The sequence below is a fragment of the Microtus ochrogaster genome, chromosome 4 (genome assembly GCF_000317375.1).
Source record: "Microtus ochrogaster isolate Prairie Vole_2 chromosome 4, MicOch1.0, whole genome shotgun sequence".
NCBI classification, from domain to species: Eukaryota; Metazoa; Chordata; class Mammalia; order Rodentia; family Cricetidae; genus Microtus; species Microtus ochrogaster.
In genome coordinates this window covers 85834499-85848807 of record NC_022011.1, presented here as the reverse complement: position 1 = coordinate 85848807, position 14309 = coordinate 85834499, and the positions used below count along the sequence as shown (strand labels likewise).

General features: G+C 45.6%; 1 protein-coding gene across 9 annotated transcripts in view; it reads right to left on the bottom strand.

Annotated features, from left to right (window-relative positions):
- Osbpl6 (oxysterol binding protein like 6) overlaps positions 1-14309 on the bottom strand; it is a 165119-nt gene that overhangs the window by 54620 nt on the left and 96190 nt on the right. For all 9 annotated transcript variants that reach the window (XM_026789317.1, XM_005346616.2, XM_026789330.1 and 6 more), the window contains one exon: positions 3316-3408. In XM_026789317.1, the coding sequence (XP_026645118.1) occupies positions 3316-3408 (93 nt within the window). The remainder of the gene's footprint in view (positions 1-3315; positions 3409-14309) is intronic.

The following is a 14309-nucleotide window of genomic DNA, read 5'->3' as shown; positions in this document are numbered from 1 at the left end:
TGTAGACCAGGCTGGTCTCGAACTCACAGAGATCCGCCTGCCTCTGCCTCCCGAGTGCTGGGATTAAAGGCGTGCGCCACCACCGCCCGGCCTACCATCTGTACTTTTAACAGAGAAAGGTTTCTCAATTCCCTCACAAAACTGCGCTCAGAGAAAGAACCTCTCATTATCTCAACTCTGCACGCAGCCTCGGCTTCAGGGAGTGGCTATGCTAATAAGGGCAGGCCTTTGGTAGTGGCCCACCCTCAGCTGATTGGGTCGCTGCACTCTGAAAAGACTGTTACTTAGATCCACACGGAAGGGCAGAAGGAGAATGGGTTAGAGCACTGTATTTCAGGCTAGACCAAACCTGCAACTATGAGTCTCACGGTCTCAGAAAAGGAGGTCCCATTGTCGGGCACAGATAAGGCGCACGGCATGGGTGAAGAGGGCTGTGTTCACCATCTCTAGAACCCCGTCCTCATGCTAGAGGCTGCTTGCTTTGGGGCCAAGCCTAAGCTATGCCAAACCAAAATATGCAACGTCCAGGGTGGATGCATTTAGTAGCAAGTACAATTTTCCCCCTTACTAATTGAAGTCAGGTGTAACACAAACTCATCTTTTTGTAGCTACCGTTACCATTACCGTTCCTTTTGGGGAGAGCCAAACTGGAGAGTGGGAAACAGGTAAAACAACAGATCAAAAATTAACCTATTTCCTGAGTGAAACCCTGCACTCCGAACTAGCAGTGCCTTCTCTGAGAGCTCAATGTTCCCGAAACAGAAAAGACTCGTAATCCAGCACTAACAATTAGATAAGCTGTCAAGCTGACAAAGAGGCAAAGGATAAAAGCAGGGCAAGCAACAATCCCACCTATTTCAATTATAAATGCGATGGAAGATAAGGTTACAAATAAAATATGTAGGAAGGGAAACAACCCATTTCTACACAGGAAGAACCTTCAGCATTCTCTTTTCCACAATGCCGACGTTGCTCTTTCTCGCTTAGTGAATTAGGTGTACGTCGTAAGAAAATTAAAATAGTTTTCTAAAAATCAAATAGTGTATTTTTCCTAAAATTTCAGTTATTATTTATTTTCAGCTCGAGTCTCCCCTCCTCGTAAGTCTACATAAAACAAAAATGGAACCAAGAGCCCCAGATGATCATGTCAGTACTGACCAACCTCAGGACTCCTAATTGCTGAGCCATCTCCCCAGCCCCCTTCTACATTATAGTTTAATAATTCTTTTATAGTCTAACAATTCTTCCCTTTCCATGGACTGGAGGTCTACTCTTGGTGTGATGGGATAAATTTTGTAGTTTGCAATGCCTTCAAAGTATAAAAAGTACAAGATAGTCTACGGGTGGTGTGGGGAAAGGCAAAAATGTCTCAAGAGCTGAAAACAAAGAATTTAATAAATCCTGAGCCAGAGCAATGCCTTATCCAAAGCACTCCTACCAACCAGTACCCAGGAAGCCTGTGTTCTCAGGAGGCTCTGAAGTGGGGAGATGCCCTGGTACCGTAAGTGGGTACAGCAGCTCTTAGGAGCCCCCAGACTTGTCCACGTGTACTAACACATGAACAAACAGAAAAGGTCTGTTAGTTCCATAGTAAGATATAAATGGGAAGTGCAGAAGCCACGGGGGTAGTGAATGCTCTTGGTACCCCTAGCAGGACCTGCCTTTGGTCAGCAGACCCCAGCGGCTGTGCATTGGCAAGTGGTAAGGAGTGGATTAGACCTTTATGAGGGAATTCAATGGAGACGAGGAAATCAATAAAATTTTAATGATCTGGAGTCTGGTTGCGAGAACTTATGGCACAAAGCAGGTGTTCAGTGGATGCAGCTGCTCCATTGCCCACATGTGTTCTTTCTCACCTTCTCACTAGCTAGAGGATGGACACTGCAGAGAGAGATGATGATTATGTTTACCAAGTATGTGGTCTCTACTGACTGTTCAAATGGAAGTCTATCCTTCTTACTTTTAAGTTAATTTTTTAAACATGTTTTTATTCTTAACTGTGTGTGCGCAAGCATGCGTGTACAACTACACACATGTGTGTGCATGCCACTTAGATGCAGGTGTCCACAGAAGTCCAAAGTGGGCAACTGATCCCCTAGAGCTGGAATTACAGGCAATTATCAGCTGCCAGATATGGGTGCAGAGAAGCAAACTTGGTCTTCCGTGAGGGCACAAAGCCATCTCTCCAGCCCTCTCTGAATTATTTTTATAGTTTAATAATTCTTTTCTTCTACACCTGTCTGACAGAATAAACTTTGTAGCTTGTAACATCTTCAAAGTATAAAACATACAAGTGTGCATATCCGTAACACTAGGGCATACAAGTGTGCATGTCCGAAACACTAAGGCAGTGCAGTAGCATGCTCTTTTCTCAGTAGTTTAGGCTCTGTACAAGAAGCAAAGCAGCAGGATCAGCTGTACACATTTATAAGTAACCATCTTGAGGAAATAAATCTGTTTTTATGGGAACCTGCCATTTGCATATACTCTCTTTTCAGAGTTTTCTCATTGGGGAACCCTTTCATTGTCCGGGTTAACATCTCACGTAGGTGGGGATGAGCAGGAGCGGGGGGAAGGGGTGTCCATCTTCCCAAATCTGAGGGAGGACGGGCAGAAGAGGAACTCTGGCTCCCATGATACAGAGAGAGGCTTACATCTGTACTGTTCTCCCCAGAGTCACTGCTGGAAGGTAGACACTGGAGGGAGGCCACACAGTGTGGCCTTCGGTGTAGGCACCACTGGCCCTCGCAGGGAGGTAGAGATGGACAGTACGGGTTACAGAACTGGGCAAATCTAGTTTGTATTTCACCCCCCTACTTAACAACGTTTTTGTCTTAGGATAAATGCTAAGCCTGAGTTTCCAGATTCATGGAATGTAATGAATATGCACATGTCAAGGGGCTGCTTATAAAAACAGTATCAAACGTGATAATGTATTGAAGTGCTTCGTGTAGTACCGAGTGTGCAGTGGGTGGGCAATAAGGGTAGTTCCTGCGATCTCCCCCCCATTAATTAATCATAGAATTATTCGCTTATCTGTCCAAGAGGAAATAACCATGCTTTTCTTTATTTCTTCCCTTAATATGCTTTCAGACCTTCACATATAACCCTGGAAACTCAAGGGAAATAGAGTTCTTTCTATTCCCTCTCATACAAGGCAGAAAACATCCCTGCACGGGAAGCAGAAGAAGTGGCAAAGGAGCCCTATTGTTAGCTGCTTTAAGAGAGTCAGGCGTCAACGTTATTCACAGTTCATTTGGCCCCAGAGTCGGTGGGTACTGGGCTACCTGTGAGAGCAATGGTGCAGTCACTGACCTTGGAGAGGGGGATGGGCTCCGGCTCCAGCAACTGCCGGCTGATGGAGGGCTCTGTGCTTGATGACGCGGTCCTCTCCAGAACGTGGATACTCTGCAAATGAGCAGAAAGCCACCTAGGGTTAGCGCTCCATCCCTCATGTGGGGAACATGGTGGGGGAGGGGCGTGAGGGGGAGTCATAGGGAGCACAGCAGAAGAGTGAGCTGCCAGGAGATGAAGAGCCTGGAAGGCCAAGCTCAGCAGCAGCTGGGGAGAAGATAACAGCAGTGCACGTGGCCTCTTGAGGTTCACCGCTGAATGTCTTCCACCGTGCTGGATTTGACCTTACAAGAGTCACAGGAGAATATCCTGGGGGAAAAACCCTTTAGAACACAAGAAAACTAAGTATGCAGGATGATTGACAACAACTTCTATACATCACGAAGGGGAGCCCTTTTGTCAGCCCCAAATGCTGTTAGAACTACAAAACCCCGAGAGAGGCTCGACTTTTGCCAACTACAGAGCATATAAACTCATAGGCAAGGCATGAAGGATTAACTCAAGACATTTGGGCATCAGAGGGAAACCGGATTCTCCAGTTTCCAAAATCAAGGCACACACAGAGATCAATTTGGCATAAAGTGCAATAAACGTGAGCTCAGCGCCTATAGATAGCAGCGGACTGCTAAAATGTTGCCTCGGCTTCGTGGACCAGAAGGGTGGAACACCATGTGACCCGGCAGCGGCATCTGGAAAGGAGCCTCCTGTGTGCTTGGCACGGAGAACACACATCAACCTCTTCTCTCCTTGACTTTGGAAATAATTATGCCATAAAAAAGAGAAGCCTGTTCATCTTGAATAGTCACCATACATACAATACAGTGCATATTAAAATGAGTGAAAATCTAACTTATATTTTGTTGATTTTTTTCAAGGCACAGGCAATCATAAAAAAATTTACTGAGACACAGTAATAAGTTTTTTTTATTACCACAAATGTGTGTGTGTGTGCGCGTGCACGGGTTACTAAAAACTGAAAGCATAATTGATAAAGCTACTAACTGATATCAAGTATTATAATTGGTAACTAAATTCTAAAACAAGCCATCTTCTTCTTCAGCCCCCAGCATGTAACAGGGAAGTCAGTACCTTTTCACACAAACCTCCATCCGGCAATTTGCTCACTGACAGAACCTGAGCACCTCTGCTCACCCTAGAACTAACCCAAATTGATTGATACCCCAAATTGACTTCAAAATCACATTTAAAGAAAAAAAAACATACTCTTTTGGCTTGCATTCATATGTATTCATTACTACAATCGAGAATTCTTGAATGTTCTATCTTTAGCATTGGCAGCTATGAAAGTTGAGAGCTATATACCTCATCTCAGACTCTAGTTACACTGAGAGCTTCCTGGAGGCAGGGGTGGCTCATCTGCACTGAGAATCACCATTTCATTTCACTGTGGCCCACCCCACATGGCTCCGTCACTATAGTATACAATATACAGTACTGTGCGTTTAGTGTGCAGGAAGGCCTGGGTTTGATTCACAGAACCACAAAAGGTGGGGGGAAAGGCTCTTAAACATAACTTCTATAATTCAGGAAGCAGAGGCAGGCGGAACTCTGTGAGTTTCAAGGCCAGCCTGGTCCACAGAACGAGTTCCAGGACAGGCTTCAAAGCTACACAGAGAAAGCCTGTCTTGAAACGCTGCTCCCCACAAAGATCCATAACTTCTTTAAAACCTTCTAGGCTTCTGCTGGAACTGTAAAAAGCGGAACTCTAATACAGAATGCCTGACAACATTGAATGAATTTATTTTAAACTCCCATTTTCCTGTTTAGGGCATTGAAAGTTCTGGTCAACTGGGAAACATCAAGTTTGTCCTTGAATCTGCAATTACAAAGTTAGACCCATATCATTTCTCTCTAAGATCACGATTTGTGCTATAAAATTGTCTACATTCTTCTTCACAAGCTGAATGTTCTCATTTTCTTTCATGATGGCCGGGAAACATATATGACCTTGAAGGGTTTAAGCATGTTCTATAAACATCGCAGCGGGCTACAGAAACACAGCGCTCTTCAAAAATACAGCTTCCTCTCAAATTTTAAATTACAACTCAATTTCTAGGCCGTGTGTGTGTGTGTGTGTGTGTGTGTGTGTGTGTGTGTGTGTGTGACAGAGAGAGAGGAGAGAGAGAGGAAGTGGGGGGAACTGAGCCAAGGCCTTGTGAACAGGCGGCAAGGACTCAACCCCTAAGCACCATGCCCAGCCTCTAGGTATACATACAGAGCATACAGAGGTGGGAGAACTTACCCATCCCCTGTTCTCCCTGCTCAAGGCGAGCTGATGCATAAGGAGCCTGGGCCACTCTTGACCATAGCCTTCCCTGCAGCTGTTCAGCTTGGGAAGGCTGCTCTTTAGACTAGAGTTCACAGGTTTCTATACCCCCTAGGCAGCGAGAGGAAAGCTGCCCACGTGACTGTCCTTTGGTTTCCTCCTCCTCAAGGAACAGACAATGCGACTCTGCATAACAGCTGAGCAGCTCAGGACAACTTGCCCAGAGAAAAGCATGACTCTAAGGGCGTGTTTAACACAGCCTCTTGTCTTTATTTCAAAGGCACAAAGCAATTGCTAGGCACATTTGAGGCTGTGGCTACAAACTCCTGGATGGGCTCACTTTCCGTCCACGTGCGGGGCACTAAGAGAGCGCCCAAACCACTGCTCTCTGAATGCCGGTGCCACGGAAATGGCTCATCCGGCTCTCTCCTCTCGTTTCTTTCTCTTTCACTGTGAAACAAGGGACTAAAAGCAACCTGGGGAGGGAAGGATCTACTTGGTTCACACTTCCATGTCACAGCCCATCCTTGAGGGACACCGGGGCAAGAACTCAAGCAGGAACCGAGACAAAGGCCCTGGACTAACACCGCTTCCTGCCTTGCTCTCCGTGGATTGCTCAGTTTGCTTTCTAATACACCTCAGACCACCTGACCACGGGCTGGCAAGACCTAAAGTGGGCTGAGCCCTTACATCAACTAGAAATCAGTAAAAGGCCCCACAGACTTGTCCGCAGGCCAATCTGATGGAGGCAGCTCCTCAGTTGAGCTTTCTTCTTGGCAGATGACCTAGTTTATGTCAAGTTGACAAAAACCACCCCCTTATCATCTTTTCTAATTTTGGGGTGTGTGTGTTGCCTTCACATGTAGTATGTGCCTATGGAGGCCAGAGGTCATCCATCCTCAGTATAATTCCTCAAAATGCCAATCCTGTTTTTTCGTTTGTTTGTTTTGTTTTTTGGAGATAAGGTCTCTACTGTAACCTATGTCACCAAGTACGCTAGTCTGAAGGGCCAACCAACCCCAGGGACCCAAGGTCCGAGATTACAAGCATGCCCAAGACACTTGCCCAGCCTTCTATATGCATGCTGTGGCCAGGATCAGGCCCTTGTGCTGGGATTAACATCCCCTCAGCCCCTCTAAGATAAATTTATATTTACAAATTATATGAAGTATTTTTCAAAGGAAAGCATCCAAATAGGCCTGACTCTCTCCTAAGGGCCACGTATTTAAGCCCAACAGAGTATTTCAGTGATATTAGCAACCTACTTGGGTAGTGTTGCTACCAACCAACAGTGAATTCCTATAGTGCTTACCATATCGCCACCGACAATCGTTGCATGGATTATTTTATCACATCGTCTCAAGCTTTTGTACACTCACACACTTATTTTATGACTGACTGAACAGTGAGGACAGGGAGCCAGAGTGGTGCCGTCAGTAAGCACTGAGGTTTGATTCAGGGGCCCAGGCTTTTCAATAGTATCTTCTATTGAACCTAAAGCTAATACAGGATGACAGACATTACAGAAACTCCTAAGACATAGCCCCGCCCCCAGGAACTAAACATACGGCAAGGCTCCCTCCACCACAGCCGTCCATGAATGCCGAGGTAGGCACGAGTAAACGGAAGGAGAGAGGTTACAAACTCTGAAATGACATACAATTTCAAGGTTAATTTCTTGGACAACCCTGAAATTAACCTTGAGGTCGTGTGATTTCCAGTTTCTAATTCTGAGAACTGAGAGTCAGCTGGCTTTAGCCCTGGGACTGTAGCGTATGGCACAGAGCAAAAGGTGTAACATTTTTAGACCGGAATACCGCTCTCGTTCTGTTTACCAAGTGCAGGACGAAGCACTAACCAGGCTCGGCCGCATGTCTTCGATCTGTTAAGAGGGGACCTAGAGTTGGCATTTCTACAAAGCACTGCCCGGAGACTGGTACACAGCTGACGCTAAATGGTAGCTACTACCTAGCTGCAAACATCCCACCATCAGTCAGGAAACTCACACGTTCCTACAGAAACGGAAGGATGTCTGCTACTGCGCAGGGATCCCTTCGCAGAGAGGAAGCCATAATTACAGCGCCCCAGGTCAGTAACCCTCAACAGGACCGTGGCAGGGGGAAGCCATAATTACAGCGCCCCCAGGTCAGTAACCCTCAACAGGACCGTGGCACAGCCAATGCATCAGAACTTATCGTGCCTGCTGTCAGTGTGAACGGAGTAGGCAAATGCCCCAGACAGTCACAATGGGAAGCTGCCAGCTGCAGGACAGTGTGGACCCTGCAGCTACCTGAGCGCCAGGAGTGGAAGAGGCTCAAGTACTTGCCTGCCTCATCTTCATCATTTCCTCCAAGGAATACTTTTCCCTGCAATACCATAAGCCACGAGAGCAGTGGTTCTCAACCTTCCTAAAGCTGCAGCCCTTTTCTACAGTTCCTCATGGTGTGGTGAACCCCCAAAGCTAAAATTACTTTCATTGCTATCTCATAAATGTAATTTTGCTACTGTTATGAATCTTAATAGAAATGTATGTGTTTCCCGAAAGTCTTAGGTGACCCCTGTGAAAGGGTCATTCACCCTCCAAAGGGTCCCAGGCCCACAGGCTGAGAACCTTTGAATTAGAGTCACTAAAACCACAAGGTTATGCTGACAAAGTAGGAATCTTAGCGAGCGGCACCTGTCCGGCCCGTCCTGCAAGAGCAGCAGCGTGTGGACAGTGAAGTGCCCATAAATACTCTGTGAAACTCAAAGCTGAAAACCTTAGAAACAGTACAGGGCCCAGGAAAGGTCTCCCATGGGACAGTGGGAAACCCCACGGGGAGAAAAGCCAAGTTAGCACAGTCTGACAGTCTGGGTGCTTCTCCACAGAAAGGACAGTGTCTCTGCACATAGGTTAACGGTTCTGTAGCTTGGTCTTCTTGTAGGGCTCCTCACGGTGGGAGCAGCAGCTGTCTCTGACTCTGTTACCTGCTTTGGGGACCCAGAAGAGGAGGTGTCTCCTCACTGCATAAATAGGCCATGGCTGGTTGACACTCACGGGAGGCCAGCCCTTATCTGACGAGAAGAGAGGAGAGGATGACAGGGCACGGACTGGGAGGAGAGGAAAATGACTGAAGTGGAAAACAATCAATCAGGAACTGAAATTTTGCGAGAGAGGTGGCTCAGCAATTAAAACCAGATGTTCTAGCAGGGAAGTCAGGATTCACATGGTGGTTCACAACCACCCATAATTCCAGTCTCAGGGGATCCTACGCCCTCTTTTCTGGCCCAGAGAGGTACCAGGTATGCACACGGTACACATACTTAGGCAAAACACTAAATACAAAGAAATAAATAAAGCTTAAAGAAAAAGAAATATTGCTTGCAAACACTGACGCGCTACACTGATGGATACCTGGGGAACAGTTGGCTACAAAGGGACAAAGCAGTGAGAATACGATAGCTTTTAATTCCCAGAGTTGCCTTTAAGTAGAAACAGAACATACCGTTCAATTTATTACTTAATACCCTGATTTCTAAACACTTAGCAATGCTAGTCACATAGCAACGTGGCTGTAGAGCAACTCAGAGGCTAGCCTGAGCTGCAAGAGACCTGTTTCAAAAGACAAGGAGGACTAACAGTCCCTTGCAGCTTGAAAAGGGCACCGGGGTGAAGCTACAATCTCCAACTGTCACAATTACCCAGCATTCAAAACGGGTTTCCAGTCTCATAGTCCCACCCATGATTTGGCCGACTATATAAGGAAAATCTCCAATCTTTTAAGGTTTATATATGTACATTACAGGCAGACTGTGTATATCTATGGCATTGTCTGTGTGTACCATAAATATTTGCTAAAGAAAGAACACACAGGTGTTATAATACAGATAATGCCTTAGTTCCTGATCAGATGTGATTACGTGACCGTAGATAAAACACAGGCAATCAAGAGGAGGGTGCTGGCCCAGCTCATGCCTCAGTGTGTTTAGAAAATTTCTCCCTATTTCCCACAGGGTGTTTCTTTCATCTTTATTTACCTTCAGGTTTAAATTTATAGTGCTAAGGCTTATAACATGGTAATCAAAAAGCTGACGGAAAGATAATGACCCCTTATAAATTTACTGTAAAAACAAACAAACAAACAAAGGGAAAACAGAATTGAAAAACACCCATGTTAAGCAATGAAGTCTTTAGCTACTTTGGCGTATTTCATGTTTTAATGCAAATGTAATTGTTAAAACCAAAATTGGAATTGTACTGTATTTCAGTTTAACAACCTGCTTTTCCAATTAATGTTCCCCAAGCATTAAATATTCTTCAAAAAAAATTTAAAAAGCTGTGTAAGATCTCACTGGACAGCTATGAAAGGCTGATTAGCTGCTTCCTTATTTCTGAACACTAGATGGCTTCTAATTTTTCACTGATTTAAAATACTTTGATAATCATTTTGTGTACAATTATTCACATGCATACTAAACTAAAAAGTAGTATCCAGTCTTTGGTAATTCCATACATGAATACTGTGTATCTGGATCACTGTCTCGCCTATATAACCTCTTGTTGTGTCCTTAGGATATATTGTTCAGAAGCTAAACTACTGGTCCTTTAACAGGACCTTATTAAAGGTTTTCTGTAGACACCTCGAGGTCCAAACCCCACAAGATCAATGCACAGACTTGGCAGCAAAGTGAAAAGCATGCACATCCACAAAACCTCACCAGCGCTAGCTGTGACGGGTGCTACAGTCAGCTTGTGGTTAGGATTCGAAGGAAGTCTGTGCTTGGAATGTGACCTAGATGACATGCACAGGGCGTACCATCTGCACAGCGTCTGTAACCTAGACTTAGGAGTAGCAGGGAGGGGGAGAAGAATGCAAAAGTTTCACACTGTTCCTTAAAATCAAAGTTTTGTAGGCTTAGGGTCCTTCCACAGGATGTCTGATAGTCCTAATGAAACACCGTAAAGAATATTCTGACTTCCAAACCCCAGAGAATAACAGACTCCAGGGAACGACAGACTTCTAGGGCCTTTCCAACCATCTACAGTGCAAGGGGCCCTCTGGGACTCACTAACATCATCTACTTGGTGTTCTGCCTACGACTCTAACGAGCTGTGTTAAGCTTGAATCTGACAGACGGATTTGCCGCTGTAAAAATGCCATTCAAACCCAGCAAGCTGGGGGCGGGGGTCCGTGAATGGGTGAAGGCAGGCCTAGTAAACCAGAGGGCCCCTGCAGGCACCCCCGGAACAGCAGCAGACTCTCACCAACTAACGATGATTTTTCAATCATCTGTGGGTAATGAGTGGCTAAGCACCAGGTGTCAAATTTCTTTCCAGTGGTCTCTGTTTCGGCACTTGTCATATGTACTGAGTGCGTGCTGTAAACAGAAAATGACAGCGGTGGGGATCTCCAAGTGGTGACAAGAAGGTTGGTGGGGGGGGGGGTGAGGGGCTGTTCATTACTTCCAATGGGGAAGAAAAGGCTAGTTGGAGTTAGTAGTAAACAAAGGATCAAAACTTTGCCTTCCAAAGTCAATATATGCAATAAATATACAGATGACCCAGCAAGTAACATGTCGTTCACGAGAACAGCTATGGGTTTGGGGATTGTTTTGGGTACCATTGGGTTTACAGTTTACTTGGTCCAAGAATGTACGGACATCAGCACGGATGCTCAGGGGGCAACATGAGGGGCAATACTAACGGAGAAGTGATTGACAGATCCCGCTTTGTAGAGTTCTCCTCTAAGTACCCAGAAGGCCCTCCCGTTGGGTGTCCAGCCTGACTGACTTTGCAATAAATAGATCAAACAGTGCAGTGGCCAGGACAGGGCCTCCAGGAACAGGCAGAGAGCAAACCCTGTCCTCGTCACATGCTAGCTGTGGGCTCTAATGCTGTATTTTAGTTCTCCGGAAAAGGTACTCACGGCCAGCCTTCCGCAGTGAGTGTTCACGGAGGATCAGTGGCTGCTGCTGGGTTCTTCTCTACTCATAGCTCTGCCTAACACTTCCAGAACGTCCCATTCGTAAAAGGATTTTACATCAAAACTTGGCTGGAAAATGGACTGCCGTGAAGGAACTGTTTTCCTCCCTTAACCAATACTAACAAGGAGTGACCCATCTTAATGTCCAAGATCAGAAGAGACTGGAATATATCGGGGCAGTGTGACCACAGACAGAAGTAGTACTTTCTTATTGATACTGGTCCTAAATCCTGAAAAGTGAACTCCAGAGAAAACCTTTGGGATTCCCAAAAGGCTAAATTTAAATTGGAATAAAGTCAAGAATTTATTAACACTGAACACTAAAGATTTAGTCTTTCATATTACTCTGGAAAGGACAGTCCAGATTTTCAAATCAGGTTCGGGATTTTTCTACCCTGACGTGGATTCCAGGGTCAACCTGCACATCTTCAGGGGCCCACTGGATTGTACAGAGATGTAAAAATTCATATCATTCTGCTCCCCGTGGATAAGACTTGAGGTGGTCTAAACCTCAGGTTAGGTATAAAATTGGGAATACGTGTCACTTTTCCTCACACAATTAGACCACTGGGGGCTGGAAATGGCTCAGTTGGTAAAGCATTTGCTGCACAAGGATGACAATGACCTGCATTGATTCCCCAACGCCTGCCTAAGAAGCCAAGCAGGGCCGTGTGCACTCTGAATCTCAGTGTTGGGAGGCAGAGACAGGCAGATCCCTGGGGCCCACTGGCCAGCCAGCCAGCCTAATCAGCGAGCCCCGGGTTCCAGTGAGAGACCTTGTCTCAAAAATCGACATATTTGGCTCCCGAGGAAAACACCGGGGATTGATCTCTGGCCTACACACGTACACACATGCATGCATTCACACATACACCAGCACACACACCTTCATACCATGCAGCCACAAAGGCAAACACAAATAAGAAATGTTTCAAAATGAGAACATTTTTTTTTAAAGTTTGAGATAACATTATATTTTGCACCACTCAAAGGCAGAAAGAGGTTTGCTCTTCGTAAAAGAAGCATCCTGTGTTTCAAAGATGAACCCTGGTCATCTCACTGAAGATGCTCCAGAGACTTAGCAGGGACATCTGCCAATCAGTCAAGATAAGCTGGGAGATGTTCTTCTCAATACGTCTGTCCAAGGAGAAAACTTGCTACGAAAACTTCGTACACCAGATATTTAGTTCTCGGACCCTTTTCCACAGACCACAGGTGCTGAGGTGGCTATCAGAACAGTCTATTGCCAACCGGTTCTACCAGCACGTAGTCTTGCTGACTCATTGCTGGGATGGCCTCAAGCATCACCAGTGGGCACAACCAAAAGGGTTCTGGCTGATTATGAAATACACTGCTCTTGCTAACACATAGGAAATGGTGGATGCTCGTGTGTGATGGCTAGTCTCCACTGCCAATCTGGCTGGACCTAGATTCACCAAGAGAACATGCCTCTGGTGTGCCCATGAGGGGGTGTCCAGAGGATGAACTGAAGAGGAAGGCCTACTTTCTGACTGCAGATGCAATGTCACCAGTGGCCCCGCATCCCTACCGCCATATCTCCCCCATGATAGACTGTGTCCCCTTCTCCTTCAATCTTGCCTCTTGTCAGGGACTTTGTTTCGGAACAACAAAAGTAACTAACATAAGGACTTGGCAGACAGCTCGGTCGATCAGTGCTTGCTGTGCAGTTCTCAGTCTAGACCTCCAGCAGGAAAATCCAGGAGTGGCGGCATGTGTCTGCAATCCCAGTGATGGGGGACCAGAGGCAAAGGCTCATCCCTGAAGCTCGCTGGCCAATCAGGGAGCTTCAAGGTCAGTGAGAGACCCTGTCTCAAAATATAAGATGGAAAACAACTAAGAAAGACACTCAACATTGATCTCTGACCTCTGCAAGCACATATACATGTACCTGCAAGTTCACACATACACATACAGACACACACATACACACACACACACATACACACACACACATACACACACGAAAACTTATTTATACAAAGTTAAATATTACTGCAACAGGCCTATTGACATCCGGGATCAAAGTTCACAAATTCTGATCTTTCAGGAGCCAGGCAGTCTATATAAATAAATACCGGGATAACTGACAGACAAGGATGTGTGATCAGGTAGAAAATGCCCCCGTCTAAACTAGAGCCACTATTGAGAGAATCAGTGTTGTCACTTAGGATCTGGGCACAGTGTCCCTATACCTTCCAGTTTATAAGTGCAAGAAAAATATGGATTTTTTAATAGCCAAATATTAGGAAAAAAGCTTTAGAATCTAACTAAATTCAGGAAGTGTTTGATGAATGCAGGTTTTCCTTCAGAGCTTAACAGTCATCTTAATTCATTGCTACACAGCACCAAAGAAATGTTCCACATGACTCTTAATTTACTTAATAAGTTTTATTTCCATATACTTCAAGGGACAAGCTTTATTTGGGGCATGTTGTCTTATGAAAGCCTTTGACGTCTAATTGACTCCTTTGTTGCCCCTCTGGAAGGTTCATGCGTGTGCATGTAAGGACGTTGTGAGGTCACACACACACAGGCAACTATGTTAGGTGCTCTAACATCTCATACCAGAGTCCAGGAGGACTTCTCGTGGGAGCACGTCCTGAAGCCCTTGAGCTTGTTAAGGACTAAGTGGACCCTTGACCCCCTCGGTGGTCGAAGAAGCACTTAGTGAAATCCCAGGCACT